General features: G+C 53.4%; 1 protein-coding gene across 1 annotated transcript in view; it reads left to right on the forward strand.

The window, feature by feature from the left end:
- The window catches only part of Sptbn4 (spectrin beta, non-erythrocytic 4), a 57,697-nt gene that overhangs the window by 38,178 nt on the left and 2,867 nt on the right, over nucleotides 1-16,652 (forward strand). The window contains exons 21-33 of the mRNA XM_090322316.1: nucleotides 3,702-3,926; nucleotides 4,598-4,687; nucleotides 5,732-6,010; nucleotides 6,124-6,254; nucleotides 7,507-7,711; nucleotides 8,533-8,913; nucleotides 9,270-9,514; nucleotides 10,864-11,002; nucleotides 11,094-11,178; nucleotides 12,086-12,282; nucleotides 13,039-13,676; nucleotides 15,033-15,105; nucleotides 16,223-16,515. Of these exons, the coding sequence (XP_090178442.1) occupies nucleotides 3,702-3,926; nucleotides 4,598-4,687; nucleotides 5,732-6,010; nucleotides 6,124-6,254; nucleotides 7,507-7,711; nucleotides 8,533-8,913; nucleotides 9,270-9,514; nucleotides 10,864-11,002; nucleotides 11,094-11,178; nucleotides 12,086-12,282; nucleotides 13,039-13,676; nucleotides 15,033-15,105; nucleotides 16,223-16,515 (2,981 nt within the window). The remainder of the gene's footprint in view (nucleotides 1-3,701; nucleotides 3,927-4,597; nucleotides 4,688-5,731; nucleotides 6,011-6,123; nucleotides 6,255-7,506; nucleotides 7,712-8,532; nucleotides 8,914-9,269; nucleotides 9,515-10,863; nucleotides 11,003-11,093; nucleotides 11,179-12,085; nucleotides 12,283-13,038; nucleotides 13,677-15,032; nucleotides 15,106-16,222; nucleotides 16,516-16,652) is intronic.

Raw genomic sequence — 16,652 nt, forward strand, 5'->3', positions numbered from 1 at the left:
TCAAGGCTATCACTTTAGCCCTCGGCCTGGGCACTGTCCTTGAGCTCTTCAGCTCAAGGCTACCACCCTACCCTTGTGCCAAGCCCCACTTCCTGTTTTCTAGAGGTTAATTGGAGATAAGAGTCTCGGGTCCTTTTGTGCCCAGGGTGGCTTTGAACCTTGATCCTCAGCTCTCAGCCTCCTGAGTAGCTAAGATGACAGGCGTGAGCCACGGTACCAGCTCCCATGCTCCTTTTGCCCAAGGCTAGCACTCTACCACTTGAGCAGTCACAGAACCACTTCCAGCTTTTTCTGTGTATAGGATACTGAGGAATTGAACCCAGGGCTTTATGCGTGCCAGGCAAGCACTCTACCAACTAGGCCATACTCCGGCCACTTGAGGTGTTTTCACCGGTGTACTTAGATAATAACATGACCATCTCTTACCTACTCCTGGTTGCCAGAGTGAGTTCAGTGTTCTGATTAGCCAGGCTTGGTCCATCATGGAGCTCTAGGTTTGATTAATTCCTCTGTGGGATTTAAGATCTTTGTAAAGGAGGGTATGAGTGTTAACTCAGGCAAAATCACAACTCTATACTACAGAACCTTACAATAAAAAGCTTTACTTGGAAGCTCAGAGAGACACTGCACACCTGTAATCCCAACAATTGGGAGGTTGAGGCAGGAGGATTGTGAATTGGAGGCCAGCCTGGGCTACATAGCAAGACTCTGTCTCAAACAAGAGCCAGGCGCTAGTGATCACACCTGTAAATCCTAGTCACGTAGGAGGCAAAGATGTGAAGGTTACCATTGGATGCCAGCCTGGGCAGGGAAGTTTGTGAGACACTTGCCTCCATTTCACTATCCAAAATCCAGAAGTGGAGCTATGGCTCAAGTGGTAGAGCAGTTAGGCCCTTAGTTCAAGGTCCAGTGCCTGCACACACACACCCCCTCCACACACAGCCTTGGCTTAGTTCTCAAGTTGTAATTTTTGTTTTGTAGTCATTTTCTATAATCTGTTACCTCTTAATTTTATTGTTTTGTTTTCTTCTTTCGCTTTCCTTCATCTGTTTAGAATCACACAAGCAATAGATAATCATATTCTTTTGGTTAATTCACTAACCTACAAGTCCTTAGTAAAACATCTCTCTTGAACTACCACATCCATTCACACACCCCAACATGAACCTTAGGTTTCACTTGGTGTGCATTTTTCCAGATCTTTGAACAAGATGTTTATTATACATTTACAAATCTCTTAGTATTATAATTTTATTATACATTCACTTCTTTGAAAATACTCGTTTTTATTTAGTAGTTGTACAAAGTAGATTCACTTTTAATGCTTTCATCTTATTTATCTTTCATCTTTTATTTGCATTTCTTGAAAAAAAAATAACATCTTCATGGTTCAGGCATTAAAATCATATTTAAGTAAATCTTATGTGAAAATTTCCCCCATCCATCTGGGTTCTTTTTACAAAGTTCCTATCCCCCACCCCATCAATGCCACCTGTTATTAATTACTTGTTTACTCCCAGGCAATTCTTCATGCATGTACAATTTGCTACAAATACAGATCATATGGAGGTTTCTCGACGGCTTTTTCCTCTTCCCAGGAGCTCTGGTCACCCACACTGACGCTGATTTCATTAACTATTTCATTCTGGCTGAATAGTGAGTCATTTCCAGGTTTTTCTCATTATAAACTCCATCCATTGGGATGAAATTTTTTTGTGTGTGTACGCGCGTGCGTGGGTGCCAGTGTGTCTGGAGCTGGTTCCTCGAAGGGGAAGGGGCTAGCGGCCAATGAAGCATCTACACTTTGCATTTTGATAGGACCTACCAACTTGCTTTCCAAAGAGGCTCAGCCAATTTGCACCACCGATGGTGGCTGAACACACCCCTCTCCTTCCATCTCTGCCAACCTGAGATACTTGCACATTTTTGCTAATCTGATAGATAGAAAAGACTATCAAGCCGAGCATGCCATGGTCTCACACCTGTCCTCCTAGCTACTCGGGAGACTGAGATCTGAGGATCACAGCTCAAAGCTAGCCTGGACAGGAAAGTCTGGGAGACTCATTTCTAATTAACCACCCGAAAACCAGAAATGGAGTGGTGGCCCAAGTAATAGAGTGCTAGCCTGAAGACAAAAGTTCATGAATAGCACCCAGGCTCTGAGTTCAAGCCCCAGGACCAACACACACACACACACACACACACACACACACACACACACGCACAATCAAGCTGGGTACTGGTGGCTCACACCTGTAATCCTAGCTACTCAGGTGACAGAGTTCGGTTCAAAGTCAGCTCAGGCAGGAAAGTCCATGAAGACGTCATTTTCAACTAACCAGCAAAAAGTTGGTCTGGAAGTGTGGCTCAACTGGTCCAGACACACCATCCAGCTCCCTACTCATTTTAAATTTATTTTGTTTGGGGGAAGACTTAGATCACAATCCCTTTATCTTTCCCCACCTCATAGCTCGGGCAAGTACACACTGCCATACCTGGCTTGGTTGAGATAGGTTATTGTTAACTTTTGCCTCTAATATGAATCCATCCAATCTCTTCCTTCCAACTAGCTGGGATTACAGGCGTATGTTATCATGTCCTGCTGCTTTTGCACTTTCTGTTTATCTTTAAGGGCCTCCAGTCATCTGAATGACTATAGGTTTCTATTTATTTTTGCTATATGGCTAAGTAAGTTAGGTAAGTTAGCCTTTTGCACAAACTATTTCACTCCTGTGAGCCTCAGTTTCCTTCTCTGTAAAACTGATATAATCAGCCAAGAAGGGTGGCTCTGAGGGTTGATAGACCATCTTAAAGCTGAGGGTTCTTCAATTTAGTAAATTTTGGGGGTGTCGGTTGTGGGGGTCCCTGAGCTCTTCAACTTAAGGCCACCACCCTACCCCTTGAGCCACAGTGCCACTTCCAGTTTTCTAGTGGTTAATTGGAGATAAAAGTCTCACGGACTTTAGGCCCCAGGCTGGCTCTGAACCCTGATCCTCAGATCTCAGCCTCCTGAGTAGCTAGGATTATAGGCATGAGCCACCACACCCCACTAATTTTATTTTATTGTAATTTAATTATAATTATTTTTGCCAATCCTGGAACTTGAATTCAGCATTTGACCACTGTTCCTGGGCTTTTGTGCTCAAGGCTAGCACTCTTCATCTTGGGACACAGCTCCACTTCTGGCATTTTTGGAAGTTAGTTGGAGAGCCTCACAGTGTGGCCTAATGGTAGAGTCCTTGCCTAGCATGCACAGAGCCCTGGGTTCAATTCCTCAGTACCACATACACAGCAAAAGCCAGAAGTGGTGCTGTGGCTCAAGTGGTAGAGCTCTAGCCTTGAGAAAGCCCAAGGACAGTGCTCAGGCTGAGTTCAAGTCCCAAGACTGGCAAAGAAAAGTCTCACAGACTCCTTCCCAGGGCTGGCTTCAAACCATGATCCTCAGATTTCAGCCTTCTGAGCCTCTGGGATTGCAGGCCTGAGCCACGGGCTCCTGGCTGGGCAGGTGACATTTGAGTTGAAGTCTGACTGGCAAGGATAACTGGCTGGCAGAGGACTAGCAAAGCCAAACAGGAGGCAGGACTGGCCGGGACTGCTGCGGCGTCAGAGGATACCGCTGTATCTGGGGATACAGGGATCTGGGGAGCCACAGCAGGCTGGGTGGGGACACAGCTTAGTGACACCGCCCCTGTCCCCCGCAGTCCATGCAATCTCAGGTGGAAGAATGGTACCGAGAGGTGGGAGAACTGCAGGCACAGACGGCATCGCTGCCTCTGGAGCCGGCCAGCAAGGAGCTGGTGGGCGAGAGGCAGAACGCGGTGGGCGAGCGCCTGGTGCGGCTGCTGGAGCCGCTGCAGGAGCGCCGCCGCCTGCTGCTGGCCTCCAAGGAACTTCACCAAGTGGCCCACGATCTGGAGGACGAACTGGTAAGGCCCGGAGAGAGGGAGGGAGGGGGGAGCTGGGCCAGGGCAGATGCAGGCTGAGAGCCCCCCACCCCTCCTTCTGTTGCAGCCGCTGGCTGAATTATTCATAAACTGACTTCTTTATCCACTCAGCCATACTTGATTCTGTCTTCTGCTCTTCTATCTACTTCCTGTGCATGCATCTGCCCATTCTCTCATCCACTCATGTCCTCCTTGAACCAAATCTGCTCACTCATTCATTCCCTAGAGCTGGGATTTGCTCACCCACTCCATCACTCTGTGCCCAGTTCGGTGGGCATGGTGATTGCCTGCCGAGGGCTCAGAATCCAAAGAGAAACAAAGATTTGTGATTACTGGGCCCACTTAAGGCAGAAGTTTAAAGTTACGACGGGCTCCCTGGCAGAGAGCTTGTCTGAGGTCAAGGAAATCCAGGAGTGGCAGGAATAGGATGGCAGTTTCAGGAAGTAAAACCTGAGTGTGGCACAAGCAAAGGCCCTGGAGTAAGGAAAACTGGCCCAAGTACAGACTGCAAGACGTCAGTCCAGGCAGCTCAAGGCAGCTCGTGGGTCTCACACCAGGGGGATTGGATGCTGTGGAAGGGGCCTGAAGATTTCTTGAGATGTAGCCACCCTTGAATCCAGTCTCTTTGACCTGACTCCCTGTGTCCTCCTCAGGCATGGGTTCAGGAGCGGCTGCCAGTGGCCATGCTGACCGAGAGAGGGGATGGTTTACAGGCTGTCCAGCAGCACATCAAAAAGAACCAGGTGAGCTGAGCCAGACGATAGAAGGAGGGAGTGTGGAGATGTCTGGAAACTGCTCAAGGGGGTGAGAGGGAAAGACAGACACAGACAAGACGGACGCCACAGGTTTTTCTTTTTCTTAATTCCTGTGTGTGTGTGTGTGTGTGTGTGTGTGTGTGCGTGCTAGTGCTTGAACTTGTTCTCACTTGACCTTTTCTGCTCAGGACTGCTGCTCTACCACTTAAGCTACTTTTAAGTAAAGAATACATTTCCTTTTGGACCATTTATGTTACATACGCCACTTTAAAAAATGCTTTTGGGGGGCCAGGAGTGTGGCATAGTGGCAGAGTGCTTACCTAGCATATACAAAGACCCAGGCTTGATTCCTGGGTACCACATACACAAAAAAAGCTGGAAGTGGTGCTATGGTTCAGCTGGCAGAGAATTAACATTGACCAAAACGTGTCCAAGGACAGTGCTCAGACCTTGAGTTCAAGTCCCAGGACCAGCACCAAAAACTTTCCTTGTGCCAGTCCTGGAGCTTAAACTTTGGGCTTCAGTGCTGTCCTTAAGCTGTGTTTTGCTGAAGGCTAGCGTTCTACTCCGGATATCTAGCTTCACTTCCAGGTTTTGGACAGTTAATCGGACATGAGAGTCTCACAGACTTTCCCTGTCTGGCTGGCTTTGAACCATGGTTCACAGATCTCAGCTTCCTGAGTAACTAGGATCACAGGTGTGAGGCTTAAAGCCACTAGTTTTAGTATTTGATGAAAATACTATATGGACAGTGGTCTATCTATCCTTGCTCTAGTTGATGCGTTTTTATTATTATTTTTTTGGGGGAGGGGGATTCTGAGAACAGGGTCTAGCTAGACAGGCTAGCCTCGAGCTTGTGATGTCCCTGCTGGCAGCCTCCTGAATCCAGGATGAAAGGCACGGGGTTTATGGGTGACCGAGCACCGGCAGAATGGTCCCTAGCCCGTGGTCAGTGATCGGTGGGTGTCACTCAGTGGATCCTGTGACTCGGGGTCTCTGGAGGCCCCCTCTATGCGGGTCTCTCGTCCGCAGAGCCTGCGCCGGGAGATCCAGGCGCACGGGCCGCGTCTGGAGGAGGTGCTGGAGCGCGCGGGCGCCCTGGCCTCGCTGCGCAGCCCGGAGGCCGAGGCCGTGCGCCGGGGCCAGGAGCAGCTGCAGGGCGCCTGGGCCGGCCTGCGGGAGGCGGCCGAGAGGAGGCAGCAGTCGCTGGACGCCGCCTTCCAGGTGGAGCAGTACTACTTCGACGTGGCCGAGGTGGAGGCGTGGCTGGGTGAGCAGGAGCTGCTCATGATGAGTGAGGACAAGGGCAAGGTGCGCCCGGGCTGGGGGGGCAGCGGAGGGCCCGGGGCGCTGCAGCCGGGGGCCGGCCGCTGCCGCCTCACGGCGGCGCCCTGTGTCCCCCTCCCCCTCTTCCACACCCTCAGGATGAACAAAGCACCCTGCAGCTGCTCAAGAAGCACCTGCAACTGGAGCAGGGCGTGGAGAACTACGAGGAGAGCATCGCGCAGCTGTCGCGCCAGTGCAGGGCGCTGCTGGAGATGGGGCATCCGGACAGGTGGGCGGCGAGGGGCGGGGCCAGGAGGGCGGGGCCAGTGCCCAGGAAAGGGACCAATGGGAACCGAGGCTTCGCTGAAAGGGACCAATGGGAGCCGAGGCTTCGCTGTCGGTGGGGGCGGGTCTGGGATCGGATGTTGGAGTGGAGTGGGCCCTCATGGTCCTTGGATTTGGGCCGGAATGGCTGGACATAGAATGGTTGCCACGGTGGGACCAGGAACACTCTACCCCTTAAGCCACAGCACCATTTCCAGTTTTCTGTGGTCAACTGGAGATAAGAGTCTCATGGACTTTAATGCCCAGGCTGGCTTTGAATCTTGATCCTCAGATCCCAGCCTTCTGAGTAGCTAGAATCACAGGCCTGAGCCACAGAGTCTAGCTTAGAGTGCTACTCTTGAAAGGCAGCTAAGGGGGCCGGGAATGTGGCTTTGTGGTAGAGTGCTTGCCTAGCATGCATGAAGCCCTGGGTTTGAGTCCTCAGTGCCACATAAACAGAAAAAGCTGGAAGTGGCACTGTGGCTCAAGTGGTAAAACACTAGTCTTGAGAAAGCCCAAGGACAGTGCTCAGGACCTGATTTCAAGCCCCAGGACTGGCAAAAAAAAAAAAAAAAAAGCAGCTAAGAGACAGTGCCCAGGCACCAAAAGAAAGGAAGAGAGAGAGGGAGGCAAGAAGGGAGAAGGGGGGATAAGGGGAGGAAGGAAAAAAGGAAGGGTAGGTGATCACTGTAAATGGAATTAGATGATTGTGGCTCAAGTGGTAGAGTGCCTGGCAAGCTTGAGGTCCCGAGTTGAATTCCTTAGTACTGTATGAGAGAGACAGAGGCAGAGACAGAGAGAAAAATGAATGGACCCCAAGAGTGAGCAACCCTCATAGCAGAACCAATAGAAATTGATCAGGAAGGCTTAGTGGTGAAGACCCTGCAAGGTGACTGAGTCCCCTGGTCACTGGACAGTGAAGGGACCTGGTTAAAACAAACAAACAAACAAACAGGGGCCTGGCAAAGATAGAGGCGAGGTTAAAGACCAAAACCAGTAAAAGAAATAGTGTGAGCCTGGACTGGGAGTGAGCTCATCACACCTCAGACGAGTGTTGAAATCCAAGTGGGACAGGCTGAATCTGAGACTTGGAGAAAACAGTGGGGGCCATGACTCTTTCCTGGAAATTCTGGGAAACAGCCCTGCTGTTAGAGGGGGGAGATTCCAGGCTGGGAAGTCACAGAGGGCTCTCTCCCTACTCTTCCTTCCCTCATCAGTGAGCAGATAAGCCGGCGTCAGTCTCAGGTGGATCGTCTTTACGTGTCACTCAAGGAGCTGGGGGAGGAGCGCCGCGTGAGCCTGGAGCAGCAGTACTGGCTGTACCAGCTCAGCCGCCAGGTGGACGAGCTGGAGCATTGGATTGCGGAGAAGGAGGTGGTGGCTGGCTCACCTGAGCTCGGCCAGGACTTCGAGCATGTCTCGGTGAGCGGGGGATAGCAGTAGCACTCAAGGCTAAATGAATGCAATGAAAGCACTTAAAAGTATCTGTGACTGGGTGTTGGTGGCTCACACCTGTCATCCTAGCTACTCAGAAGGTTGAGATCTGAGGATCACAATTTAAATCCAGCCAGGGCAGGAAAAGTCTAGGAGACATTTATCTCCAGTTAACCAGCAAAAAGGGTGAAAGTGGAGCGGTGGCTCCAGTAGTAGATGCTAGTCTTCAGCAAAAGTTCAAGGACAGCACCCAGACCCTGAAGGTCAATTCCCAGTGCTGGCACAACACAATATTTTTTTTTTTTTGCAGTCCTGGGGCTTGAACTCAGGGTCTGGGCACTGTGCCCGAGCTTCTTTTTGCTCAAGGCTAACACTCTACCACTTGAGCCACAGAGCTCCTTCAGCTCTTTCTGTTTATGTGGTACTGAAGAATCAAACCCAGGGCTTTGTGCATACCAGGCAAGCATTCTACCACTAAGCCACATTCCCAGCACCACAGCACATTTTAAAGGGCTGGGGATGTACCTATGGAGGTAAACACTTGCCTGGCACTTGCAAGATCTCGTGTTTGATTCCCAGCACCTGAAAAAGTATAGATGTGTGTGGCACATAGTCAATACACAGCCCAGTGTTCAGTATTAATACTCTATTATTATAATTCTATTATTGCTACAGAATGTTTAGATGTTATTTCTGCTTTACTGGTGTTTATTGTGACCTATCTCAAGGGAGCAGGTTGGAAGGTGCAGAACTATTGCTCACCTGATGCTGTGCACACCCCGCTCTCCCCCCCCATGGCCTTGTGGCAGGTGCTGCAGGAGAAATTCTCAGAGTTCGCCAGCGAGACAGGCACGGCAGGCAGAGAGCGGCTGGCAGCCGTGAACCAGATGGTGGATGAGCTGATCGAGTGCGGGCATACGGCAGCAGCCACCATGGCCGAGTGGAAAGACGGGCTGAACGAGGCCTGGGCCGAGCTGCTGGAGCTCATGGGCACGCGGGCCCAGCTGCTGGCCGCCTCGCGGGAGCTGCACAAGTTCTTCAGCGATGCCAGAGAGCTTCAAGGGCAGATCGAGGAGAAGCGGAGGCGGCTGCCCCGCCTGACCGCCCCGCCCGAGCCGAGACCCAGCGCCAGCTCCATGCAGAGGACCCTGCGAGCCTTCGAGCACGACTTGCAGCTCCTCGTGTCCCAGGTGGGAGCAAAGCCCGCAGGGCCAAATGGGGCGGGGCCAGGCCAGGGCGGGCCGAGGGCGTGGCCTGCGCGCCAGAGGCAGAAAGAGGGCGGGGCCAGGTCACAGGGGGGCGGGCTGAGGGCGTGGCCTGCGCGCCAGAGGCCGAACGAGAGCGGACCCTGAGCCACAGAGGAGGGGGTAAGGGGTGGAGCCTGAGTGAGGGAGGGCTTAGCCAATGGGCGGGCCGAGGGCGTGGTCTTGCTCACAGGGGTTGTGTTGGGGGCAGGGCCTTTGCCACAGGGGCGCGCGGGAGGGCGGGAGAGAGGGCGGAGCCTGTTGGCCAGTGGAGGATGGCCCCGACCTCGCATGCCCCTCAGGTACGGCAGCTACAGGAAGGGGCAGCCCAGCTGCGCACAGTGTATGCTGGCGAGCACGCAGAGGCCATCGCCAGCCGGGAGCAGGAGGTGCTGCAGGGCTGGAAGGAGCTGCTGGCCGCCTGCGAGGATGCCCGGCTGCATGTGAGCTCCACGGCCGACGCCCTGCGCTTCCACAGCCAGGCCCGCGACCTGCTCTCCTGGATGGACGGCATCGCCAGCCAGATTGGAGCAGCTGACAAACCCAGGTTGGCCTTCATCCCACTTCCTAGATACCTCTAGCATCCTTCCCCTGCCACCCAGCGCATGCCCAGTCACTATCCTGTAGGAAAGGGCCAATACAGAGGTTGGGTACAATCTCCGTGAGCCGTGCTTGTCAAAATCCTTGTCAGGTCAGAGGAGCACACAGGAGACATGTTCTAACTAACAGTGGCCTGTCCTGTCTGCCAGGAAGACTGAGGCTGAGTGCAGGTGTGTGTGCTAGAAGAGAAGGACTTGAAGGGCAAAGTCATGTGGCATTGCTCCTGTGGTTATGGGCCTTGAGCCTTCTTTACTCAGCAAAGATGATCTTTGTGCCAATCCTGGGGCTTGAACTCAGGGCCTAGGTGCACTGTCTCTTAGCTTTTCCACTCAAGGCTGGTGCTCTAGCTCTTGAGCCACACAGTTCCACTTCTGTCTACTCCTGGTTAAGAGATGAGAGCCTGAGGGACTTTCCTTCCCAGGCTGCCTTGAAATTTCAATCCTCAGATCTCAGTCTCCTGAGTAACTAGGATTATCCAACAGCAAAGATTTATAGATTTGATGTCGGGCCTTTATATGCTAGGCTCAGAAAATGTTTACTGAACGCTTGTGGAGCTCTGGATGGAGAACAAGGCTGAGCTCTCAAAACTCCTTATGTTCTAAAGTGGGACACTAATCCCCCTCCCAATATTAGTTCACAGAGTAAAATACTGCGGTGAAGAAAAATAAAGCTGGATGCCAGTATTATATCTAAGTCCTAGCTCCTCAGGAGACTGAGATCTGAGGACTGATATTCAAAGCTAGCCCAGGCAGGCAAGTGTAAGAGTTTTCTCTCCAATTGATTACAAAAAAGTCAGAAGTGGAGCTGTGGTTCAAGTGGTAGAGCACCAAACTTGGAATAAAAAAAATTGAGATCAGCTGGGAGTTTGACCTAGTGGTAGAGTGCTTGCTTAGCATACATGATGACTTGAGTTCAATTCCTTGGTACCACATACATAGAAAAAGGCAGAAGTGGTGATGTGGCTCAAGTGGTAGAGCTCTAGCCTTGAGAAAGCTCAAGAACAGTGTTCAGACCCTGCGTTCTTGACTGGCCAAAAAAATAGTGAGAGTTTGAGGCCTTAAGTTCATGCTGTCAACACACACACACACACACACACACACACACACACACACACACACAGAGTCATTAAATTAGTGAATATTCTGGAAGATCCAACTTGGTCATAGGAGGCTGGTATTCTGAGGAGCTGAGAAGAGCCCATCTAAGGATTTGGGCTCATTAGCAGCTGCCTATTGAGGACAGGCCGAGGGAGGGCAGTTGCCTGAGGCTTAGGTCCCCACCCATCACCCACTGCAGAGATGTGTCTTCTGTGGAGGTGCTTATGAACTACCACCAGGGCCTGAAGACAGAGCTGGAAGCACGGGTGCCAGAGCTGACTGCCTGCCAGGAGCTAGGGCGCTCTCTACTGCTCCACAAGAGCGCCATGGCTGATGAGGTAGGAAGGGGTGGGAGTGCAGGCTGCTCCCCGCCCCCTCATTGGCTCGGGAGTCACCCCTGATGCTCCTCCATCCAATCATTGCCCGCAGATCCAGGCTCAGCTAGACAAGCTGGGAAGCAGGAAGGAAGAGGTGTCGGACCAGTGGGACCGCCACTGGGAGTGGCTTCAGCAGAGTGAGTGGAGACCCGGACAGGGGTGGTCCAAGGACACAGAGACTTCATGGCTGACCAAGATTCCAGGGGTGACATGGACATGTTTCCCAAGAAATGAGTCTAAGGGCGTGAGAGGGCAAACATGGGGGCTCCTTGGCTATTGAATCTGGTTGGTATTGAACTAGAGGAGAGAACCATGCACAGGTGGCTGAGATCTGTGGATCATGGTTCAAAGCCAGCCCAGGCAGGAAAGACTTGAAATACTTATCCCTAATAAACTAGTCAAAAAACAAAAACAAAAACCCAGGCCTGTACTCCTAGCTACTCAGGATGCTGAGATCTGAGGATCGAAGTTCAAAGCTAGCCTGGGTACTAAAGACCTTGAGATTCTTATCTCCAATTAACTTCTACAAAACTAGAAGCGATGCTGTGGCTCAGGGGCAGGGCATTAGCCTTAATCTGAAGAGCTCAGGGTCAGTGTCCAGGACTAGAGTTCAAGCCCCCTGACCAACAAGAGGGGGGCAGGAAGGGAGGGAGGGAGAGAAAAGAGAAAGAAAAGCTAGACCTACGCATTGGTGGCTCATGCCTGTAATCCTAGCTACTCAGGAGGCTGAGATCCAAGGACCAAGGATCATAGCCAGCCAAGGCAGGAAAGTTTATGAGACTCTTATCTCAAGGAATCACCAGAAAACCTATAATGGCACTGTGGCTCAAAGTGGTAGAGCTGTAGTGGACAGTGCCTAGGCCCTGAGTTCAAGCCCCAGGACTGGACTGGCACACACACACACACAAACAGGAGAAGCTAGAACCTTCAGAAATAGCCATAGGCTGTCTCTGCTGTACTGCTAGAGTGTCAAGACTGGAGGGGGAAGCAAGAGAGGGGTTAGGAGATGGCCCCCAGCACGTCTCCCTGCATGCCTGCCCCCAGTGCTGGAGGTGCACCAGTTTGCCCAGGAGGCCGTGGTGGCTGACGCCTGGCTGACAGCTCAGGAGCCCCTCCTGCAGAGCCGGGAGCTGGGCGGCAGCGTGGACGAGGTAGAGCAGCTCATCCGGCGACACGAGGCCTTCCGCAAAGCAGCTGCAGCGTGGGAAGAGAGGTTCAGCTCTCTACGGCGCCTGACCACGGTCAGCACCCCCAGATTTTGCCTCCCATCTCAACAGCAGGCAGGCACACCTGCGCTTGGGGTGCAATTTGGTGTTGAGGGTGGAGACAGATGCTTCCTGGGCACTGAGCGGTGTGAGGGGGAGGACAGGGGTCAGAGCTGTGAAGGGCAGGGATCTGGGTGGCAGAAGTCTAGGGAGCCAGGAGAATCTAGCAGCACTTGATCTGGTTGGAAGAATGAGGTGGTGAGACCATTATTAATTTCAAATCTCGAGGCTTGGAGTGGGAGGATATGGAGGAAGTGAGGAGGGAGGTCGGAGAGGCACCAGTAAGTAATCACAGCTACTCTGGAAGTTGAGCTCTGGGGGATCAAGATTCCAGGCCAGGAACAACCAAAAGCTAGTGAGATCCCTATCAATAAATAACAGGGGCCTGGGAATGTGGCCTAATGGTAGAGTGTTTTCCTAGCATGCATGAAAGCCCTGGGTTCGATTCTTCAGTACCACAGAACACAGAAAAAAAAAAGCTGGATTTGGCACTGTGGCTCAAGTGGTAGAGCGCTAGCCTTGAACAAAAGAAGCTTGGGGACAGTGCCCAAACCCAGGGCCATTAAACATAAAGATTTGGGGTTCGTTTACCTAAAGAATAGGAATGAAGCCAGCAGTAGAGAAGCAGCAGGGCCTGAAATCCTTGCTCCTTCAAAGCACCGGTAAAGCTGAATGGCCAGGCAGGACCCCCTCTCCATCTGACCCCTCTCGCCCCGGCTCCCCTGCCTCCAGATCGAGAAACTCAAGGCAGAGCAGAGCAAGCAACCGCCCACCCCACTGCTGGGGCGCAAGTTCTTTGGGGACCCCACGGAGCTGGCAGCCAAAGCAGCCCCTCTGCTGCGACCCGGGGGCTACGACCGAGGCCTGGAGCCGCTGGCCCGGAGGGCCTCGGACGCGCTGTCGGCCGAGGTGCGGACCCGGGTGGGCTACGTGCGCCAGGAGCTGAAGCCCGAGCGCCTGCAGCCGCGCCTCGACCGGCTGCCCGAGGCCCCGGGCAGGGCGGACCCCGCGTCCCCGCCGGCCGCGCCTCCGGACGCGGCGGCCGCCCCGGTGCCCCCGGTGACGGTGTCCGTGGAGCAGGTGCGCCCGCGGCCCGAGCGCCAGGAAGCTGCAGATCGCGCCCCCGAGGAGCTGCCCCGGAGGCGGCGGTCGGAGCGGCAGGAGTCGGCCGATCCGCCCGAGGAGCTGCCCCGGAGGCGGCGGTCGGAGCGGCAGGAGTCGGCGGAGCACGAGGCGGCGGCGGCGGCGCACAGCCTCACGCTGGGCCGCTACGAGCAGATGGAGAGGCGGCGGGAGCGGCGCGAGCGGCGGTTGGAGAGGCAGGAGTCCAGCGAGCAGGAGACGCCCACCAGGGGAGAACTGCTCAAGGGGTGAGGCCTCCGAGCGATCGGAGGGGGGGGGGCAGAGCTCCTAGAACCCCAAAGGCCCCCGGGCAAGGAAACGCGAGATGGCATCGCGGGCCCCATAGAGGCAGATGGGGCTCTGGCCTCATGGGCAGCCTGCTTGATCAACTGGAGGAAGAGCAGAAACCAAATCTGCCCTTAGCTCTGTCTCCAGGAAGCTCAGAATCTGGGGGGGGAGGGGGTCCTCTGGGGAGGGCACGCTTGTCACCCATCAATGATAGGGCTGAGATGGGGACAGCAGGAGAAGGGAACTCGGGGTGCTGCAAAAGGAGGCAGTGGGTTCAAAGACATGGAGATGCAGCTTTTTTTTTTTTTTTTTTCCAGTCTTGGGGCTTGAACTCAGGGCCTGCATGCTGTCCCTGAGCTTTCTCAAGGCACTCTATCACTTGAGCCACAGCACCACTTCTAGCTTTTTTCTGTCTGTGGGACTGAAGAGTTGAACCCAGGGCTCATGTACATTAGGCAGGCACTCTATCACTAGGCCACACTCCCAGCCCTCAGCTTGCTTTTATGATCTTGAGGCTGTTTAAAGCTCAAAGAGGGAGCCAGACACCAGTGTCTCACTCCTGGAATTCTCAGGAGGTTGAGATCTGAGGATTGAGGTGCAAAGCCAGCCTGGGCAGGAAAGCCTGTGTAAGGCTTTTTTTTTTTTTTTTGGCGGGGTGGGGTGGTTGTGGGACTTGAACTCTGGGCCTGGGCATTGTCCCTGAGCTCTTCAGCTCAAGGCTACTGTCTTACTCCTTGAGCCACAGCATCACTTCTGGTTTTCTGGTGATTAATTAGAGATAAGAGTCTCACAGACTTCAGTGCCCCATCTGGCTTTGAACTGTGATCCTCAGATCTCAGCCTCCTGAGTAGCTAGGATTACAGACGTAAGCCACCAAGTCTGACTTGTATCAGACTTTTAATCTCTTATCAGCCCAAAGTAGGAAGTGGAGAGGTGGCTCAGGTGGCAGAATGCTAATGTTGAACAAAAAAAGCTAAGGGACAGTGCCTAGATCATGAGTTTTCACAGCACTAGGTACTGGCTGTGCATGTGTGCGTGCACACACACACACACAATCTCCAAGAGGACTGGTGACATGGCTTCAGTGGTAAGCCCAATGCTATGAGTTCAAATCTCAATACTGCCAAAACTTGAAGGGAAGAGAGGCTTTGTATTGGGCATCCAGTATCTGAACACATCTGTGGAGATAGTGAAAGGGGGACAGGGACTGGTGTTTCAGGTTAAAAAAGTGGAGGCTCCTCTTCCTAGCCAGGCAGGCCTGTCCTTGCCAAAAGGCACTTCTGCTCTGTTGAGTCTTTCTGTCCCTCCTTCCTCAGAAAGGCCACCCTGGCTGACATTGTGGAACAGCTGCAGGAGAAAGAGGCAGGCCCGGGGCTCCCAGCTGCAGTGGTAAGTTGACCAAAGCATGGAGGGGCGGGCAATGAAGGCTCCTCTCCACTGAGCAGACCCAGGGATCTCAGAACAGTAATCAGTGCTCACTTCACTTCCCCACCTGGACCCTCCAGAACCAGCATGGGCTTTAAAAAAATTTTTTTTGTCCCCTGTCCTGGGGCTTTCCCTGAACTCTTGTGCGCAAAGCTAGTGCATTACTATTTGAGCCACAGCACCACTTCTGGCTTTTTCTGAGTAGTTCATTGGAGATGAGTGTCACTGACTTTCCTGCTTAGGTTCACTTCAAACTGCAATCCTCAGATCTCAGCTTTGCCCAATTTAAACATGGATACCCAGATGTCCCCTACAATCTGAACATTTCCCCCCTCCCGTCCTCCCGTAGGCATGTGGCTCACACCTGTAATCCTAGCTACTCAGGAGACTGAGATCTAAAGATTATGGTTCAAGACCATCACTGGCAGGAAAGTCCATGAGACTCATCTTTAATTAATCCAAAGAAAACCAGAAGTGGTACTGTGGCCCAAAGTGTTAGAGCTCTAGCCTTGAGCAAAAGAGCTCAGCGACAGCATCCAGGAGTCCAAGTCCCACCATCAACAACAAAAACAAAGTGGAACCTCTAACCTAGGAGACCCCACTTCCCAATCTTGTGTGTGTGTGTGTGTGTGTGTGTGTGTGTGTGTGTGCGTGTGTGTGCCAGTTCTAGAGCTTGAATTCAGGGTCTGTCCCTGAGCTTCTTTTTACTCTACCACTTGAGCCACAGCACCACTTGGGCTTTTTCTGTGTATGTGGTTCTGAGGAATCAAACCCCAGGGTTTCACTCTACTCCTAAGCATCCTTTTCCCTACGTCCTGGACTCCCCTCGTCTCCAGCGTTGTGTTTTCTCAGGGACAGCCACAAACATGCACAGAAGGCACCGCCAGACTCCCTTCCTTCCCACCTGTGGGTGGGAATCCTGGCAGGGCCACACCCAATATCTAAAGGGGCCCCCACAGAGTTAACTCCCCAGCCCTGCGTTCCTTCCATGCGGGCCTCCAAGACAGATGAGGGATGGGGACCCCAGACCCAGGGCGCCCCCAGACAGATAACCCCCATGCCCTTCGCTCCATTCACACAGCCATCGCTGCCCCAGCCTCGCGAGCTTCCCCCCGGCCGCCTGCCTAACGGGCTGGAGCCGCCCGAACGGACACCCCGACCCGATCGGCCGCGGGCTCGGGACCGGCCCAAGCCCCGACGGCGGCCGAGGCCTAGAGAGGGCGGCGAGGGCGGGGGAAGCCGGCGCTCACGCTCCGCCCCGGCCCAGGGAGGCTCCGCCCCCGCGCCTCCGCCCCCGCCCACTCACACGGTGCAGCACGAGGGCTTCCTGTTGCGCAAGCGCGAGCTCGACGCCAACCGCAAGTCGTCCAATCGGTGAGTGTGTGGGCGGGGACCTTGAAGGCGGAGCCTCCGGCTCACCGTGTCCAATCAGTGAGTAGCAAGGCCGAGGAGGGGCGGGACTCAACTTCTAGGGGCCCAAACTCTGGCTCCGGGGCTGGAGATGGGTTGGG

Source organism: Megascapheus bottae, chromosome 31 (assembly GCF_031878675.1).
Source record: "Megascapheus bottae isolate mThoBot1 chromosome 31, mThoBot2.hap1, whole genome shotgun sequence".
Lineage (NCBI taxonomy): Eukaryota > Metazoa > Chordata > Mammalia > Rodentia > Geomyidae > Megascapheus > Megascapheus bottae.